The 21,924-nt window shown below is 33.6% G+C and overlaps 1 protein-coding gene across 1 annotated transcript in view; it reads left to right on the forward strand.

The window, feature by feature from the left end:
- The first annotated feature begins 3,350 nt into the window (after positions 1-3,350).
- The window catches only part of LOC107194628, a 68,408-nt gene continuing 49,834 nt past the window's right edge, over positions 3,351-21,924 (forward strand). The window contains exons 1-2 of the mRNA XM_015584275.1: positions 3,351-3,421; positions 16,839-16,935. Of these exons, the coding sequence (XP_015439761.1) occupies positions 16,894-16,935 (42 nt within the window). The 5' untranslated portion in view covers positions 3,351-3,421; positions 16,839-16,893. The remainder of the gene's footprint in view (positions 3,422-16,838; positions 16,936-21,924) is intronic.

Consider the following 21,924-nt stretch of genomic DNA (forward strand, 5'->3'; position numbering starts at 1 on the left):
CTAAGCTGACGTGTGCCTTTCTAACTGACCGTGGCACAATGGCCGAGGAAAGAATGGACGAGTACACGAATCTCTGCAGCGTGAATCATGGTTTACAATAAGAGACGATTTGACGGCTCAGTATTCATATGAAAGCAGCCTTAGCTACATACATTCATTTCTCCAGCATTCTGACTAGAATAATTAATCATAAAAACAATATAAATGAACCAATATTCAATACATTAGGTTATCCGGAAATATTGGGTCAGTATAAAAGTTTTGATAGATTTTCAACAATAAAGAATTACATTAATATGTTATGTGTCAATGTAAATTTGACACAGTAAATTGCTGTTTAGAACAAAAATTAATGCAATTAAGTGTTCTGTTGGTTAAAATAAAATTGAAAGCGTGCTTCTGAAAATAAAGAGAATGAGAGGAATGAACGTTAAAAATTATTAAATATTATAAAATAATTGTAAATAATATTTGTGATCCCTTTGGAGAAACTGTTATGTCAATCCTACTTTGTGGTAAGCTGTGCATTTGTTAATTCAATTTAATTGTATAAATTCAACAGTAATGATATTCCAAAAATTTGTTCATTCGATTAAAGAATCATTGTGTATTTCATTCAACTATTATTAGATTGTAATTAAAATTAGTATTAATCTACTCTCTTAGATGAAAAGCTATCAAAACTTTTGCAAAGTTTCACGTAGGTAGTATAGTTCAGCCCGGAATAAATTTTGTTAATCAAGATGAAAACCTTCAGAATTAACACATTTTTACTAACAAGATACAAATCTGTTTATTTTACATATCTTTTTATTCTGTCACAATAGAATTTTCGAGTTTTAAAGTCGGTAAATTCTTCAATGACATTACGAAATGTGCTCTAAATTTCTTTTGCGCAACAGAAACGATTCATTTCTTGAATAGATGGTGACCTAAGACGAAGCGTGGCTAATGCATATGACAATTGACGATATTTTGTACAGTAGATTTTACAAAAATTTATTTCCGGGCAACCTAATTAAAAAGCAATATCGAACGAAAAGGAGTGTTCTCACACGAATGTATGGTAAATATTTACAATAAGGGAGCCACCTCTAATTTCAATGATTTTTCAATATGTTGTCAAGATTATCACCCTAAATTTCTTATACTATACTTGTTGTACTCGTTTGAAAATGCGATTTGTTAGAGCGATTGTTGAGCAATGTTCAGTATTTTGATTCGCATATAAATTAAAAAAATTGATTAATAAATTTAAATATGTATTAATGTTTCTCAATGGGTAGATATGTGCATTCTGCATATTTCGTACACTACTCTTCAAGAGTTTGGAAGCAGTTAAATAAAATCTAAAAAAGTCAAATGACAGATTTTGTAGTGCAATCAAAGGGGTATATGTGTACTACAAAAACTTACAAATTTATAGTATGCTTTACTAATATAACAAAACCAACTTAAAAATAACAGAAATACTTATTCTTCTGAAACTTTTTCTGTTGGAAAGCAATAACTTGAAAAATAAAGATATGGTGCAAACACTTCGTTTCAACGCAATAAATTGTTTCGCAATTATTATGCGCGCAAATAGTTGTCGCGAATATTAAATTGCGTTGAGTCGATCATATTTGATCACTCTGCGAACTATTGACAGCACTGTTTAATTTTAAAATACATTTCGATTTGTTTTAATACGGAGAATCACATTAACCTCGGTTATATCACTCAAGACAGGTTGTCTTTTAGATTAAAAAGTTAATTATTCTATAATTAATCTCTTACACATTCAAAAGTATCACTGATATTTAAACTGCAACTTTTATGCATTTATATTATATGTAGTTAAATAAACGCCTAAAATATTAGTAAAGTCCAGTAAAATTTCTATTTTACGAGGAATCTAACAAAACCTTCAATCAAGAATAAACAAACTTTTTTCTGTTTACATTTTTTTTAAATTAAACAATAAATATCTTTATTTTCATAAACATCCACCATCTACTGTGGACAAACTATATGTATGATCATCTTAATCAAGTAAAGAATTTGAATAAAACAAACATATTAAGATGAAATCAGAACTCGATGTAACAACATTTGAAATGAAAAAACGGTTTCACTCGAAAATAACCAATAAAAGTCTTCATATAAGATCATTGCATATAAAATGTGTTTTTTTCTGGCACTTCGTATTTTATTCAACTTCAAAGAGTTTTATAAGTTATGGTATGATTATTTTCATTCCACAATTTAATTCATGTTATTAATCATCAAATTCTTGGAAATAAATTTTTAGATTCACTTTTTATAAAACATTAATTGCAATCTTTTTGTCAACGATTTCTTTATTGAAAAATAACCTTCACCAAAGCCGTAACAAAAGCTTTATGTGGTTTTTCTGTGACCCCGATTTTAAATTTTTAACTATAACTACACAGTAAAATTTTAATCAATTTTCATGCATAAGAATATAATCAACAATGATATAATATGTACTCCTATTACTTTTACGGTCGAAAAATTAAGCTATCGTTAGGGATTTTTTTCTCAGCAAACACAATATGTAATGAAATATATCGTGATAGCATTTATGGAACTACTTATAAATAATGTAAAGAAAAGGTAAAATAATTCTATTATATTTTGTTTTAAGTTCTTTCTCAGCATGATAGGTGACATCTCAAAAGAAAGGTATCTTCATGGTGCAGGTAATTTCTCAACTCAAACTCATCTTCAACAAAAAATTCAAAAAAATTCTTAATTAGTATGAGTCTTGCTGTCACAGGAAGTACAGTAAATAATTTATCTTTAAAAAAAACAAAACAGTGAATTTTTATGAAAAGGGTACAATAAACTGAAGATATAGTCATGACTGTGCTTCCTGCGATAGCGGCAGTTATACTAATTAAGAATCTTCATGAATTTTTTGTTTCAGACGAGTCTGAGCTGAACAATCGCCTGCACTATTGAGATACCTTTTCTTTGAGATGTTACTTTCATGCTAAGAACAAACTTGAAATAAAGTATAATAAAATTATTCTTGCAATTTTTTATATTATTTATAAGTAGTTCAATAAATGTTAAAAAGATGCATTCGTTTACATATCGTATTTACCGAGGAAAGAATCCTTAAATGTATAATACCTAAATTTTTTGGCCTTGAAAGTAGAATGACCCCTTAATCGTTTTGATAGACAGCCCATGGATTCTCGCTCGATCTTTGTCTGGCCATCTGCGACGAATTGGTGGTAGAAGGACGAAAAGAGAGAGGGAATTGTAAGGCTAAGCAGAGTGGGATTTCGGGGCAAGCGAGGAGAGAGGGATGGCGGAACTGTCAGTGCTACATCGGTTCTCTTCACGTAAGGACGAGCCGCAAGGGATCACCTGCGAATCACCTCTCGTCGGGACCCCTTTTCTGAACCAGGTGAGTACCATTTAAAGCTTGTCGTACGATTACAAATCGCTAGTTCAGTTCCGATCGATAATTCTCGGTACATCGGTGCAACGATCGGTTTGTAAACACGAGTGTACCATGTTGTCTGTTTAGTGGAGAACGGGTGTGATTTTTGTTAATGAAAAGTAGCTGTAGTAAAGGTTAGCTATCCAGAAAAAATTACACGTTTAAAAATGTACTTTAAAATCTTAACCTTGCATATGTGACAATGAAGTGTTACGAACATTATTTACTAATCACAAAATTCCTGCAAGTTCAGGTTTCGTTAAATTTATAGGGTGAATGAAATGGTAATGTAGTAAGGAACATTTTGAAAAGATATTTAATTTTTTAAAAGACATACTCAAGACATTTATATATTTAATTGTAATATAAGATTAGCAGTTTATTTAATGGTATTAAGATGAAGCTTTGACTATTTCTGTATCAGTTGAAGAATATTGTTTGTTAAATGTTAAAATAGTGTAGATTTCTTTTTTTCTAATATTTATGTACAGAAAGGTACATGGTTATATGTATACATATATGCATGTAGTTAATAGTTACAGGGAATACAGGACTCCAAATTTGGAAATCCAAAATTTCAAAGAAACATTTGAAACCTTTGCATGTTCAGTGAAATGGTGAATTGAACAGGCATCAATTAGTCTGAAGCATTTAAAGACTGAATAGAAATCGTTACTAACATACCTATTGTAGTAAAAGAAAGAATTGGTTCTTCCTTTAATTGAACTGTTCCATATGCAGCATATTTCAAAACGTACCCATGTTACATAAATGTACATTTTTTTTTTATAAAAAAAATGATAGCTTGAATAGAAATAATTATAACAATTCGTTATACAGCTTCCAATAATCGTATAGGTTTCAAATATTACCCTGTAATTTTAGGGAAACGTTCTGTTCCAGCTTTTCCAATTACCAATTAAGGATAAAATATTATAAATTGACAAAAATAATATGCAACAATCCAGAGGAGAAATCAATCTTCTAATTTGAGAATACGATACGTATAGTAAGGTTTCAAGAAAGTAAGATTTTTAATTTTCATTATTTTTTAACATTTGAAAAATGTACTTGAAGTCGCTAATCGACCTCACATCTAAAAAAGAACTTTTGTACGATGTAATTGTAAGTCCTTAAAAAATATTTCTTCTCGTAACGTCTCGTAAGGTCGAAATAACTGATTTTGCATCAAATCTTGGATCAGATTATGAGCCCGAAGTTTTTAGAACGTATAAAATTTATTTGAAAATAATTCATACGGATATGCAAAAATTATAAATCATCCCGATATTGGGCTCAAAATGTGATTTATATGGATTCAAAATTGTAATTCCATTAGCTTGATGGGAAATAAATGGCTATCTAACCATGTTAAAGTTACTGTTCTCCGTTCCTTTTCATTTACAGTGTGTATAACTGCTTCAGTTGCTTTTACAAGATGATGAAGCCTGAAATTTGTAGAATTAAAAGAAATTGTAGCGATTGGAACTGTAAGGCATCTGTAGAAACTATGTAGAATTCAAATCTACAGTGATCAGCCACATAATTCCCATCAACCTGATATTTACATATGTATGTGTAAAACATACCTGAAGTTCATATTAGAAATTCCTGAAGTATGATTTTGAATGAATATTATAATCAAATTACAAATATTCTGTGAAAGAAATCATCTAAAGACTGAAGACTATTCCAAATTTACGAACGACAATGTACTACATGGACACGTACGGAATTAATTTTTATTGGTATTCTAGTAAACTTTAAACGAATTTTATTAATCACAATGTGTTTATCTATGTTTTCCAACGAAACATGGGTTAGGTATTAAACACTATCATTATAATTAAAACATAAATTCTTAAAAATTTTTGAATCAGTATTCATTATACCTCAATAGTATCTTTCTTAAAACATACTCCCCATCAGAATCTTAAATTAAATTTATGAAATATACCTTCAAATTAGATTCAGACGTTTCAAGTGTAAAACGTCTATTCATTTTAATGCAATGCCTGTTTTAATATGTTTGTATTGTTTGTCAGCAGTCCTTAAGTGTTCTTCCCGTCAAATACAATGTCCTGCAAAAATTACGACGCAACCCATAACTGACTGTTGAAATACTGGGGGACTACTATTAATACCTTTCATTCATAAAAGTGTAAACAAATAGAGCAAACAGTAAAACCAGACCTGACGAGCATACGAAGTGTCATTAACAGTCGAGATGAACCGTTCTTGCGCTCCTCTTATTGGGATCATTGCAACGAACTCAACTCGCAGCGTAAGGCGCCAATCGGATCGGTTCTGCGCTCGAGTTGGCGCGATCCTCTCGAACGCACATGATAAATACGCTCGAGCCGATACGCGCCCACGAGGATGTACTCGAGTGCATCGTTCGCACGCCTGTGCCTCTCGAGGATACCTGTACACGCGATATCCACTCCCGTCCATAAGTATTAAAACGCCATTCGAATGTGAAACAGGCCAGAAAAGTCATTACAAGATTGTTGAAGATATTAACCTTCGCGCATCGAATGCGCGCGCAATTACGTGGATTACAACTGGCGGATTAGTTTGACCAATAGTAAGAGGTTAGATATAATCTGTATATTTTTGTTTAGTACAAAGATTTTATCGTACAGTGATGCTTCGATGAATGAGTCACGAGCAATGACGTTATTCCCACCACTGGGGGGTTCCCCGCCTGGAATAAAGAAAAACAGGGTAAACAGAAGCTAAGCAGAGGCTCGGCTTCGGTTAAAAAACAAATTTATGAGGGCCTGAAAACCGGGGACTTAAACCGGTATGATTTTGATGCCGGTATTATGCCATCAAAGTTATACCGAAACCCATATATCACCGGAAACCAAAATAAATACCAGTATTTTTTCGGTTTCTATTAGGCTAAGGTTTATACATATAGGGTTATACAGGGTGTAAAAAAAATGTTGTCCGACCCGGAAATGGGGCACTCGGGGGGTGAATTGGAACAAGTATTTCCTTAGCAATAATGTAATTTGAGGCTTCGTTACTGAGATATTAACGAGAAACCCCGACCAATCAGAGCGCGAGTCTGCCGGCCGAGCTCCCGCGGTAGTATTGGCTACCAATCGCAGCGCGTATTGTCTTTTTTCGTTAATATCTCGTTAACAAAGCCTCGGAAAACATTTTTGCTAAGGGAAAACTTGTTTCAAATCGCCTCACGAATGTTCCATTTCGGGGACTTGCAACATTTTTGTTACACCTTGTATGTACAGGTAAAAAAATTTGTAAACAATAAGAATTAAATTGTGTTATAGAGGGTTTAGTAATGCTTCCAGTTATACAAGGTGTCCCACCTAACTCTGCCACCCTTAATTTTTCTCTCATTTGTCAGGGCACAAACAAATGATTCGGGAGAAAGTTAGTCTACTGTTGGGGGATAATTAAGCTATGAGATTGGAGGTCATCTCAAGGTCATATCTTCTGAGATTTCTCTAATGGTAACGTTTTTTGAAATGGAATGCCTTATTTTTTTGTATGCCATTACAAAGAGGAGATCTATCTCTTTATAAAATGATAAAAGTGACGCAAAGCCTGTGGTCTCTACAAAACGGCACATTTTCTTCAGTCAGAACAGGTGTCCAGATACAGATGAACGTGAGCGTACATTATATCGTGGTCGTCCGCAGACGGCGCGTTTAATCGCCGAAATGGACAAAGCGAGTAGCGGCCGCGCGTTTCAAGCATCGCGTCGCGGTTAATTACGGACGATCTCCCGTCGAGAACGGAAAGAGAAACGAATGAGAACGGTAGGAAACGCTCGGATGAAAAGAAACGGCGGGACCGGGTCCATGGTTGCACGGACTCCTCGCGATGAGGACCGCGGAGCGGAGGACCGAAGAGAATCGCGTCTGCTGCGGGTCTGGTTTATGCGAGTCGAGATGAGATAGGAAGGCCGAGAGACCGGGTTCGAATGACCGAGAGCGATCTCGAATCGGGGGGGGAGGGCTACCTAATTGCACCGTTACGCACGCGAGGACCGACCGTTAAATCATCGCCGCGATGGCACCCTCTTGTGCTTGGAATTCGTGGGAACTTTTTTCTTTTTTAATGCGTTAACAGACAAACACAACGTCAGTTGAATCTGAAAGTTGATAGAATTTTGAAAATCAACTGCTTTCGAAAGAATAACCCTATAAGGTCAATGTCCCTATTTCTAATCATGTAAGAATTCTGCTACGTAGAAATTGATTTTTATTATTTATTTATGCAACAATCGACGAAAAAACTTAATAGATATAAAATTTAAATCTCCCTTTATAATTACATTTAAATAAAAGTATTTTTATAAACATTTTAACTTAATAATAGTTAATTTAATGTGAAGTATAAAATGTCCCTATTTCTGCTCAGTGATTATGAAAATGCTCGCATTTCTGCTCACAAGCGTGTCCCTATGTCTGCTCAGCGAAAATGGAAGTGCCAAAACTAAACTTTGGCGAACAATATTAAAGATTCTGTAAATTTTTTTTAGTAAAAGCGTACGTTTCTTTACAACGGACACACTTATTAAATTTATTTCTATTAAAATGCTGCCATCTATTGAACAGCTGGCTGTAGCATTTTGTATGGAAATTCTGAACTAATTTAAATAATGATTGTATAACTAATTTATTGTGTAACTTTTTTCATTAAATAATAAATATACGTACTGAGCAGAAATCGGGACATGATTAGAAATCGGAACATTGACCTTAGTAGGCAACAAAAGTATTAGTACAGCTATATAAATCATAAGTTAGTGTTAATATAAGCTGTTAATATTCATCCACACGGAGATTTGATAAATTATTTGTGACACTATATCTGTTCTGAATTTATCTGTTATAAATATCTAAATGTAAGACCTACAGTGACATGGTGTAGTAATTTATTCTCGTGAAACATGCCAATAACGCAACGCCAAAGTATTCAGACAATGTACCCTCGCCAGCAAACTTAAATGAATAGGAAAAGGAAAAGGAATAGGTCCATCCTCACCGATTTCAATGACCTTGAAACATGTTGTCAAGGTCATCATTCTGAATAACTTTTGCCTCGACAAAACTATGTACCAATACGAAGCATTTACTCTATTATTCTTATTACTTATTAATACATAAACTGCTGATTGTATACATTTATAGCAAACAGAAGCATGTGAAATACAGTAAAACACAAAACTTCGATCCAGTTTAATAATTTTTTTATTTTGTAGTATTATCCCACTAAAATTCCTGAGACAAGAAAGAATTTTCTATTTTCACTCCTGTCTTGACGAATCACCTACATCATATGTCATTTTGCATAAAGATTCGCGCTCTACTTATAAGTCTCTATGCGAATTAACAATTTTATAGATTGATTTGAAAAACAGAAATTAAATAGAAGGTTGTGCATGTATTATGTCTAAACATATATCTTCCGTATATTGTACACGTGTTCTAAAAATGGCAACCTATCAAGCAGCTTATTTAAACCTCTCCAATAAAAGGTTTTAAAGACAGAAAACTGTTTTTCAAGACAAATACTCTTGTAAATTACTGAAATATAAAAAGGACTTTTTGTTTCAAATAAAACAGTAGAGCTCACACTTTGCGATGTACGGATGCAACGAATCGGTTTTAATAGAGTTGAATAAGACTAATTAGAGTAGATTAGAACTCGATTAGAACGACGTATTAATTAACTGTGAGAAAATAGGATTAAGCTTCACTATGCGTCGGCGGAATCGTTTTCTGGTCGCTTTGGGCAAACACGTGCATGCCATATGCGAATGGGTGGTTAATTGCACACGCGTAGGACAGGCACTGCGTTCGCGATATTTACATTGCATGGTTTCGGTAGTCGAGGCTGGAAACTGCGAACAATTCGCACTTACTCCATCCTCAAACTTTCTTTTCACATATAGGGTGAGTCACATAAACTTACCGACATAAATTAAGACATAATGCAGTTAATCGGATATTTTGTAATATATTTTCTTTTATCATTTGCGAGTGTAATTGGTTGAATGACATGGAAGAAACATACTGTCTACTCTGAAAAAAAGCTTAAAAAACATCCCAGATAGGGCATGACGTCTTGGAGATGGCTTAAAGGCGCCTCATACCTAAAATAGCCGTAAAATTGGCGTCTTCAAGGCGTCATGTGCGATCTGGGATGTGAAATCGACCTTCATTAATTATCCACAAACGCAAATAATAGATACAATTTTCATAACAATTATTTTGTTTCCTAATTTTTGTCGGTAAAATGTAACTCGACGACTTCAAATTACTCGTAAATTAGTTGCTGTACGAAAAAATGTTTCAAACGAAATGTGCATAGTTTACAAGGGAGATATATGTTAGAATGTTTATTTTTTCCACATTGTCGATGCATAAAGTTTTGAAAATCTACCTGATTTTTTTAACGGTACATCGTATACTTCTTTACGGAAATTAAATAAGCTTTCAAATATGAACAAATAAATCTTAAGACATAATAGGTCGAAACTGGACATTTATTGAGATATTTACAATCAGAATTTTGTTGTAGAAGACGTTTTATTGGATTTTATTGAACTATTGACGATTCCGAAAGCATGCAGGAATTATCATTAGTGCACGTCCGAAAATATACAAAAATAGATATGTACACTGTAAAATGTGTGTTTTTTGTCAAACTATTAGACGTCTACATCAACGATAACGGTCAACAGTTTGACGACATTTTTTGTAATAAAACTTTCGGTATAAATATCTCAAAAATACACAACTAATTTCACTCTAGACCTACCATGCTTTAAGACTTATTTACTCAGTTTTTAATGCTCGTTAAATTTCCAGAAAGAAATATAGAGGGCGTTCCATTTTAAAAAATCTAAGTGACCTTCAAAACTGCAGGTATTAACAACCTAGAACGAAAAAAGTATTCTAACATATGCTCCCTTGGTACCATGCAGCTTCCGTTTGAACCATTTTTTCGTATTGCAAGTAACTTACGAGTAAATTTGAAATCGTCATGTTACGTGACTTACCCTGTATGACTGCAGAAAAAATACCTTTTGTTTTATTCTCTCATTTTAATAATGAAATTATATATTTACTTACAACGATTATGTTTGTCCCTGTAATTTCATAAATTGTAATTGGGCCAGTACTTCTATAAATTGCAAATGATCCGAGCACACCTGAGACTCGGGCTTGAAGAAGCACCGAATTCCATCGGAAATGGCCGCGTATTCCATGTTTAATTATAGAAATGAAGTCGTGTACCTGAGGTGGCCAAACTCATGGGAGTAGTGTATGGTAATGCTAGAGAAGTAAGTTTTAGTGAAACTATAAATAATCCCGGCAATAAGAAGACACGAGCACCGTTGAATACCTGGGTCAGCAGACATTCTGGTTTAGGCGACTAAGTTTGAAAGCAGTGGACAGTAAATTTCTTTGGATTTGTAACTAATGATCCGTGTATCGAGTGAAAAAGAAGATGTGGACTTGGCATAATAGAAAAATTCTCGTTTGTTCGGTGCTTATTCATGTACTCAGAGCTGATTCTACAATTATGTTGAAACATATATTTGATTTTTTAAATCCGTTAGTAGCACTTTGAAGATTGATGCCATTTGTGTTTGTCATATATGAAGATTTATGAACGAATGTCACTTTTAATCAAATAGATGGAAATATTTATAATTGAATATAGTATGAGTATAAATGTTTAAGTAGAAAGACTTTTTTGTTTAGAAGTTATTTTCTTTTTCCGAATTCTTTACAGATTCTTAACTTAATCCAGATTTATTGTATCTTACTACATATCTTTGTATTATAATATAATTCTATATATTTATGGCAAATTCGAATTTATAGAACACAATAAAATAAGAAACTTTTATTAATGATGTTCGTCCATTCTTAATTGAATACAAAACGCTTTTGTAAACTACGATATGCGAATATGTGAATTCGTAGAAATACTTGCTGTCTGTTTATAATATTGCGACATGATATCAGTTTTATAATGCAATCACAAAAAATGTATAGATCCACTCTTTTCAGTAGACACAAACTTTTGCATTCATCATTCATGGAACATTAAGCGGCTTTGCTTTAAGCTTGTTTTCAGAAAGAAAAGAATGCAATGCATGCATTTTAATGCAATCAACGTAATTATTATAAGAGGATTAAATGTAATGAATTTAATTTGGAAACTGAAGAAGAATATTTGATACTTAATCCTCTTTGTGAGTTCTTTTTGAACTTTACAAATGTTTTCCATATAAACTAGTATTATTTATTGAAAGCTTCAATGTTCAGAATTACAAAATTCTTAATAAGTTAGAATTATCAATCACTTATTCAGAAAGCAATATCATTTCATTTTCAGAATTGCAATTCCTAAGCTTGTTTAAGGAAAACTAGGTAATTGGTTTCTTATCATTCATTCGTTATTCAGAACTCTTCATCTAGATAACGAATTCACCTAACTTTGCTTTCAATGCGTAACTAATAATCTAAAGGAGGTGAGATTGATTCAAAATCGCAGTTATGTATTTTAATTTGACAACGACTCTATACGCATTTCTAGCCTTTCATAACCTAAATTTTCAGAAAGTACAATACTATTTACATGTTATTATTAACACATTAAGATCCTCAATGCAGGAAATAAAATTCCATTCAACATTGATTTTGACATATTTGTGTCTGAAACTGAATTCGCGTAAAATAAAGTTGTTTGTGCGACTTACTTCAATCATCCCACAGCAGAAAAGAATAAATGGAAGCTAAAATAAATTAACAATTTAATAAAGTAGACTTTTTAAGGTTGCAACGACATGTGCGGATTATTAGATTTTTATTTGTAACCCGTTACACCACCTAGTAGCTTTAAATACCGTGATTCCTCGATGAATGCGGCACTAGCAACAGCGTTATTTCCATCACTAAAAAAAAAACAAATTTATGAGGGGCTGAAAACCTCTCCGCCTTGCCACGAATGCTCCAAACTGGACCCGAGTACGTCGCACTCATCGAAACATTACTGTAACTAAACAAATAGGTACCATGATCCCTCGATGAATGCAACACGGGCAACGGCGTTATTCCCACCACTGGCGGAATCCCCCTCTGGAACCAATCAAAATAGAGTAAACAGAAACTAAGTAGAAGCTCGGTTTCAGATAAAAAACAAATTTATGAGTTGAATGATATATCTCTGAAGGGGACCCGAGTACGTCACACTCATCGAGACATTACTATAGTTTGCTTTTGGTATTGAGCCAATTTCACTTTCGTTTTCGTGTAAACCTTGCCAGAACGATCCTAAATAAACTCGGAAGTAGCTGTTGACGTGTGTGATTGAAAGAGTACAGAAGTAATCGCAGTTCATTAGAAATCGATTGCTCGAACACGCCTCGGCGGTATCTCCCTAAATGACTCGAGGAGCTCTAATTCCACCGCTGATGACACGAACGAGTTTCCAGCATTCGGAGAATATTGAAAACGAGTGGTGAAGAAGTCGTGTCGCGCACGGTTCTTAACCATAAAAGACGGACATCATTGCGTCAGGAGACGTGACTCATGGATAGCCGATGGCCTAAAAACACTATTGCCGCGACAAACGATGCCGTGTTAATAATTTCCTGCAGGGAGCATCGTCAAGAACGAGTACACAGCGTGTCCGTCCGAATTCGACTGGTTCGATTTTCCGTTTCAATCGAACGCTCGTGGTTAAAATCGATCCAATAAATTAACTGTTTTAAATTAGCTGTCACGTTGATAGAGGTGAAATGATCGACTTTATTGATGGGTGTGTTTGAGTATATTTTTAGTGGATGAAAATTAACAATAAGGATCACCTTTTCTATTTTAAGTTAAAACGTGTACCGTAAGTTCGGATAACTTTGATTCACTCAGGGTAACTTTGTCCCAAATTATAAATTGATCATTTTCTGACTTTGGAACAAAATTACCTTAACTTAAGGTACTTTAGTGTTTTTTTAACGGAATTTAATGTCGCGTTAATTGCTTGAATTGGTTATTAGCGATAGTCTAGAACGAAGAAGCTATTGTAATTTACATTACTTTGACCATTAGCTTCGTTTCTTTGATAAATGTTAGTATCTTAGGGATTTTATTCGGTGTAAAATTATTTCTCAAGGTCGTTTCAATCGGATTCTCTTGACGCACATTTGAAAATTTGGAACTGCTGTGATATTAAATTTATTGAATTACTTTAATGTACGAATACTTAGAAAATCTATTATTTTACATAAACAAAAAAAAATATGATATAATGTTTCAATAATTTTTATTACATTTTCAAAATTCTGTAGATCATTCATACGTTCTTATATGCTTTCCCTCATCTTCTTTTATTAATTGATTAGTTGCCTTAACTGTTTCCAGTACAGGATTTTACAAAAAAATGCTTTGCTGCACAGAAATTTTGTTTTCATAAAATATGACATCATGTTATTTTAATTCTTTTTTATTTTTAGTAATTTCACGATTTAAAGAAAGTATAAATAACATCCCACCATACACGTTCAAGCACTAAAAAAGTGGGACATTTTTCATACCGCTATGTTTCAAAGACTTAAATAAAATCATTCATTATCTCCACTGTACTCCAATGAACAATATTTTCCTTACTCGATTGTTCGCTATAGCGAGCACTGTAAAAAATTGTTCTATTCATTTATACACATTCAGTATAAACTGTCGAAAAACTTATGACTCTAAAAAACAAAACAACAGAGCAATCCAAAGAACTTCCCACTTAAAATATTATTTTTCGCTTCGTATATCACCTTCGCCCAGGTTCGCAAAGTATTAATTATTTAGCGGCCGGTAGAAAAAAGTTGTTTGAGTAGGCGATACGCCAATTATACAATTTAACGGTGTTTTTATCGTGGTCGCGCGCGCGCGCGCGTGTGTGTCAGCCGCCGAATATTGTAATTGACCGATGCAGTGGCGGTAGAAAGGATCACGCGTGGGCGGAAAGTTCGCGGAGATCGAACTGTTCGTTGTTTCTCTTTCGAGCGTTTATCCCGGATAAAGATCGAATGTTTTCAACGGTGGGTGGATCGGCTGCGAGTGGGCGCATTCAACTTCGCCGCAATTACGTTTCCTCGTCCCCGATCGTTTTCGTGCTTTTCTTCGTCTACGGTCATTCGAGTACTTGACCCCGGTGGTGGTCGGATTATCCGGTAAATACTGCAGTTTCCGTTGCTTAGGCTACATGTAATCAGAGAATTGGATGGATGTACGTAAAATTATAATATTAAATTTACCAATTATCGATGCGTTACTCCTTGCCCAGATTCGAGGGGTCATTCTACTTTCGTAGCTGAAAAGTTAAGCTACCTTTAGGGATATTTTCCTCGGTAAATAAAATATGTAATCAAATGCATCTTTTAGGTATTTATTGAACTACTTAGAAGTAATATGAAAAAATTACAAAAATAATTTTATTATATTTCATTTTATGCTTTTTTTTAGGATGAAAGTGACATCTCAAAGAAAAGGTATCTTCGTGGTGGAGGTGATTTCTCTGCTCAGACTCGCCTGAAATAACAAATTCGAGGAGATTCTTAATTAGTATGAACGTCGGTATCGCAGGAACTACAATACATAATTTATCATAAAAAAATAATACCAGAAATTAAAGAAAAGCACCTTTTTCGGCGATTTTATGTAAAAAGTATGATAAATTGAAGATATAAACATGACTGTGCTTCCTGCAATAGCAGCACTCATACTAATTGAGAATCTGCTTGTATTTCTTGTTTCAGATGCAACCGAGCTGAAAAAACACCTGCGCCATGGAGATACCTTTTTTTGGGGATGTCATTTTCATGCTAAGAAAAAACTTCAAACATAATATAATAAAATTATTATGGCAATTTTTTTAAATTATTTATAAGTACTTCAATAAATATTAAAGGGTGGTATTTAATTACAGTTACTTAATTAATAACATCTAATGTATGTATTTATGTTGACAATAAGTAGAAACGGAATGTAATGAACAGACACGTTAGTCAGGTCCTATTCACTTGCACGCGTGTCCAGTTGATTTTCTAAAGATTTTATTTTAGATTTTCGACTTATTTTTGCATGCAGAATTACCTCCTTTAAGATTGTATTACTAAAAGAACAACGGATTATTCCAGTTATTTTATTAAAAGAATAGTGGATCATTTAATGGATAATAATTAAATGCATGGATTAAATTTCTGTTCAAATCCTGTGAACAGAATTTTGAACGGACTTTGTCGACTTTTTATTCGATATTACGTTACTGTAAATGTAGTAATAGATTTTTCAATAAGACTTCCTGTTATGTTAACGTTGGACCAACCGAGGCAATTTGATCTGGGATCGATTCTGACCCAAACTGAATTATTTATTATATGGTGGGAAAGTCGTCTATGTAACTTTTATCTAAACTTGTGCTTTCCTGTGCACCATTGTTTCATAGAATCTACATAAATATTTTCTTATATGAGGAATAAATAATTGCTAGACCGAGTTGGAATGGCTTGAAACACAACCAGAGACGAATACAAGATATTCAAAATACGACATTAACATAAAGAATCTTATGGTCATGCAATCTTTAAATACATTGAAATAAATATGTATGTTATTAAATTACTTCTTTGATCTAGTTTTGCTTTTATGCTTTTCAAATCGAAGACAAAAATTCTGACGAGACTATAGAAAATTCGTAAAACACTGATTAAAGATGATACTATGAAATATTGCAGCTACAGTATAAAATGCGTATAAATCATGTACACAAATAATTTGTATCATAATGTAGATTTAAATATTATTACAATACGTTGATAGAATTATCTATAATTCAGAGAAAGAAATGACTCAATTCTAATTTTTCTCGTTATATGTACATACATACCATGAAGTACTGATGATAAACAATTTCATAGAAAGAAATGGAATACTATCTCGATAAAAAGACAAATTTAACAAAGACCCATAAACAAAAGAATTTTATGATGAACTAATTATGTTTTAAAATATCAGTCTTTTGCGATAAGGTTCAACCAAATGTACGTTTGATTGCGTGAGTGTTCTCCGTCCGGATTTGCATGCACCCAAACGCACCAGACTGTAACCAAAGTAATAATCAACGTTCAGGCACCGGTATCTCCGGGAACATGACTGACAGTCTGTATTAAAAAAAGTCACGACTAAAACATTTCAGCCCAGCGAAACATTTATAAACCGTTCGATCGTATCTAAAGCTGGTCTAGGCATTCCGTAAAATACTACTTATTTACAATTCACGTTTCACTATAATAGGACGGAAATTCATTATTCGTTTTTTCGATCTGTTTCAGAAATACGGAGCATCACCCGTCGAGTGGTCGCAGAACGATCGGCATTTAATCAACCATGGCAGCACCACAGGCCTCCTCTCGCCTTGAGTTGTTGCAGGTATGTTTTTCAAACAAAATGTTACAACTAGCTTAAATTTTACAGTAACCTGCAGTGATTTGTTGACAAAAAATCAAAGCTATCTACAGGTAATAAAATCCTACAGCGCAACAGAATCATAAATAGATGTAACATTTACCTGGTCGTTGTGAGACATAACTCGAATAGAAAAAAGAAGTTTGGCCTACTGCATACCTCAATTCAACTATATATTTAAAATAATGATGAAGAAGTAGAAACTCAGAGATTAGTTACTGTTTTTTTATGCTGTTCTCAAATTTTTGAGGAATTGAGACAAAAAACTAATGAAATCAAGTATTACGCTTTGCGAACTACACTGCCATTCATAAGTATTAGAACACCTAGTCTGCATGAAGAAAATGTGATAGTTCATAAAAGTTACACATTTTACTTCTAGTCATGTATATTAGCATAAATGTTGTCCACGGAGCTTTTATAGCGCCTAAATAATATTTCAGACAGGGGAAGAAAGAAGAAATGTCACAAAATAACTTTATCGAACAAATCAGTTTTAATACTTTAGTCCACCACTGATTTTAACCAGTACACCAAATATTTATTGTTATCGTATGTGGACATTTTTACTCCGTAACTCTTTGTGATTCGACAGTTTTGGAGTCCCAGTTGCCACCAACAAAATGGGTTATACACCGTACAATCACCAAATCAGGACATTCCGTTTTTCCCCTAAACCTTCAATTTCATAAGGACTGACTACATTAATTTCGTATTCGACAGGGGTCCTAATACTACCTTCTTAACTAATAGGACTGTATAGTGTGTAAAATTTGCATAAAATTTTGTGGTACTTTTGAAGCATGAAAGAATAAGTCAAACTACCTATCCATAATTAATACTATTCTCAGAGAGGGTGAATAAACCTTGTGTTCAAAGGACAGTGATACAAAAAGTTCCATTTTTCATCTCGCTTTCAATGAAACATTTATACAGAATATGTTTCTACAAGTTTTAATTGAAATATACAATTATCAAATCGGAAAGTTATAAACGAATACACTCCTGATTTCAAAATGATTATAAAAAATAGCTCCTGAATAAATAATTATGCATTTCGCCTTAAAATCTATAGAAATATATCCCATAAAAACTTTTCCATTGGCAGCAAGCTCCAAAACTGTTCCATTTCAACCGTTGCAAAATGACTGCTCGATAGAAACCGTCGGGGAATCGCGTAAAATTGCGGAAAATCACATGACAGGGAATGGAGGCAGGGATATTCGTTTCGATTACCTAACCACTGCGTTCACAGTCGTCCGCGATCGTAAGAGTCCTTGCCGGTCCCGTAATCTTGAAATGCTCGAAGCTGGTTAAGGCGGTGTTGTATCGCGTTCTCCTTTGGCCCACGTACCATGCTCGCTAACTGGACGCATATATGGCATCTTGTTCTTGACTCGTGTACACGTAGCTAACGACCCACGTACAGATGTACCCAAATTCGACGAGCACGACCCGTATGCTCGCGAGTGGGCATTGCTTGTGTTTCGGATTCTCACGCAGGTGATTTGTCAGCCTGTGTGTGTGTGGGGGGGGGGGGGGGGGGTTAGGAAATCCGTAGACTTGACGCTATCCTTATTATTCACGGAACTACACGATTGTATTGAAAATGTTAAAAAGATCAATTCATAATATTCTTAGCACCTTCGTGCCTGTGGTATCGTCTCTGATGCACACGTAACCACTAATGGTATTATCAGACTGCTAATGTTTATGCAAATGTGAAATTGTCTGTGTTAATTAAGAGAAAACAGGAGTCACAGCTAAAGTTATCAAGTTTATTTAGTAGATTGAATTTTTATGCAAATATAGAATCTTATGTGTTAATTTAGAGGAAACAGAAACTTGCCTTTTTTCATTTTTTTACTATACTGAATTTTTGGCGATCGGAAGCATTATAAATGAATGAGAACTGCAGTTTAATTGTCAGAATATTAACTATGGGTTGTCTTTTTTTTAATTTCTTAGTGGAGAATATTTTTAATGAGCGATTAACGTTATTTAAATGACTATTAATACTATTATTCATATTTATTAATTTTGAATAACTTTTGTTCTAGTGTCTTTATATTTATGAGATTATGATCTTATGTTTATTGATGGAGAAATATTATATTCAATGCAATTATGTAGTTAGAGGCACTAACGGATGGTTAGCTATTCACTGGTTAAGTAGTATAAAATCAGTGCAAACGTTTTTTTTATGGAATGAAGCCATTTTTGTTTAGTTACACATTCAATAGAATGTCCAGTAAAAACTTTCCTAAACTTTTTTCAAATTTACAGAAGATTTTTAAGACACAAGAAGACGATTACGTTGATAAAATCTCAAAGACCATAATTGATCGAAGAAAGAACTGAAGGCCGTAGTAAAGATAAAATTGTAGAAAAATAAGATTTTTGTGATTGTCAATAATGTTTTCTGATCTTATTCTGTTTTGTTAGAAAAAAACTAATGGTCTGCATTACAAATCTATCAACAATTTTGCAATGATACAATATATTTTGAACAGGTTTCACTTATGATTAGTTTAAATTTCGTTTTTGAATCTGCTGTTGTTTGAAATTGCAGAAAGTAGAAACTATAATTCTGTAGGATTCTAATTAAAGTGTTGATGTATGTACACAATTTCAGTTTTTAATTCTGGTACACAAACATCAGAGCTTAATGGAAAACATTTTCTTGTAATAAATTAGAAGATTTTACGAGGTGTAAATTGAAAAAACTGAGTTACTCAATTTTTATTGACGAATCACTCTATAAACCCACAAAGTTTCACTTCAATCCGCAAGTCAGCGTTCGCAGTGTTCCCTTATTAATATGACACATCGTTAAACTCCTGTCAACGAACGCTATCGCATTAAGAAGAACAAAAGCATAGCATTCTATTTAAAAAAAAATTAACTCGACTTTAAAATCTCCCTTACTACTCTACCTAAAAAAAGATTATTTACACCACATCACGTCCCCATTTGTAACAAACAACTTTCCCAAGCAGATTCTTTTAATACCTTCAGCTCCTTACGAGATATTCCACCGAATCCAGTTGAAACAGATACACCCTGTATGTACATACATGTGAAATATCGCGGTGGGACAAAAAGCCGCAGTCCGCTCAATTACCGTGCCTCATTTCACGGCCGGAACTCCAGTTTCGAATACCGCCGAAGAGAGTGAAATCTCGAGTAACAGAGGTGTCCAGGGGGCCCGTAGGGCGGGCCCTGAGGCCGAGGGAATGAATGGAAGCGGACATCGCGGTAAAGCGAAAACGAGGGATATCAAAGGGGGATCGAAAGAGTGACGTCTTCAGACAACGTCGTTCGGCGGACGGTCCCTGCCACCTTCTTCTGGCCGCAGATACTGATCATCTGCTTTGTTCCTAACCCTTTTGTACGCACGCTCGAAAGGAAGCGTGCGTTTAAATGGTTACAATAAGTTGTAGAACGTTGGGTACGAAGGTATCGAGTTGTTTCGAGGATTAATTCTGTGGTCAAATAACAAAACGTGACGATGCATTCGATTTTCTTAATTTTACTGTACAATTTTAAAGTTTGTTGGGCTGTGAAAAATTGCAAAGCTTTTGGAAATATCAGTTTTTTTTGTGTAGCTTTAAAACGTGATTGTTAATACAAGTTCAGTCTTTTCATTCAAGCTGTTTCTTAACCCTTTCAGACCTGGTGGTCACATTTGTGTACATGAAGTTTCCTACAATTTCACAACAAAGCCTTAGGTACAGTGTGTTACAAATCCATATTTTTCTTCTAAATTTGAATTTTTTCACGTTCGGAACTTACTTGAGTCCTAATGTATACACGTGTGAACATATAAAATCTACAAAACTATGAGACATATGAACAATGTTTTTTAAACAAAACATCATTTAAATAGTCTACTGAGTTAAAATGTGTAATCAAATTTTTTTTTTATTCTTAAAAGAAAATTCATGTCTGAAAGGGTTAAATAGTTTCCCACGTGGAAGAAGACATATCTAAATTTTGACAAAAATTGGACGTATCACCTGTTGCGATCTTACTATAAAATTTTTAATTTAGTATGATATATACAGTGGATAAACAAAGTATTCGTGCACCCTTCAAAACAGAACAACTCGTTCAAAATTGAACCAAGTGACTTGAGTTTCTTTGTGAACTAGAAGGATTAGTATACTAAATGATGTGTTAACCAAATGTTGAAAAAGTTGCAATTGGTCGGAATCGCGAAGCAAACAGTAAAGGTCGTTTTTTGCGACGTTTTTATCTGAGATTGTAATGAAAATTTAACAATTACATTGCTTAGATTTATGGTAGTTATATGTATGCTTAAAATTTCATCGAAATCGGTTAGTGTCATGAGATACAAACGATTAAAAATGTTGAAAAACGCAGTTTTTCGCAAGTGTTGACCTACAACTGTAGTATATCTCAAGATTCATACATCTTACGATCCCTGTTACTCGTTTCTGTATTAACCGATTTCAATAAAAGATGCAGCATCTATGTAACTGACATAAATCTTTGAAATATATGTATTAAATATTCATTACAGTCTTAGACAAAAAAGTTGTACAACCGACATTTACTATTTTTTTCGACATTCTGAGAAGTCGCCAATTGTTCAAAATTTTTTTAACACATCATTCAGTAAACTAATTCTTCTAAGTTCACAAAGAAACTCAAGTTTCTGTCAAGTAATGTTAAGGTGAACACATGGAAGAATTAAAATGGAGCACTCTGTACATTGTTTAGATCATGTTGAGATCAATTTGAACCAGGGGTTGATTTTTAATTACATTTTTTACAGTAGAAATATATAAATTCATTTGACACCAATATATAGTTACATATATGTATTACAATCTAGTGATAGACAAATATTACTTTAATCCGATTTTAATACACACTACAGCTCATAGGTATTGTTCAACTGAACTAATTTTCTTCGTAATAAAAACC

This window comes from Dufourea novaeangliae, unplaced genomic scaffold (genome assembly GCF_001272555.1).
Source record: "Dufourea novaeangliae isolate 0120121106 unplaced genomic scaffold, ASM127255v1 scaffold8, whole genome shotgun sequence".
Lineage (NCBI taxonomy): Eukaryota > Metazoa > Arthropoda > Insecta > Hymenoptera > Halictidae > Dufourea > Dufourea novaeangliae.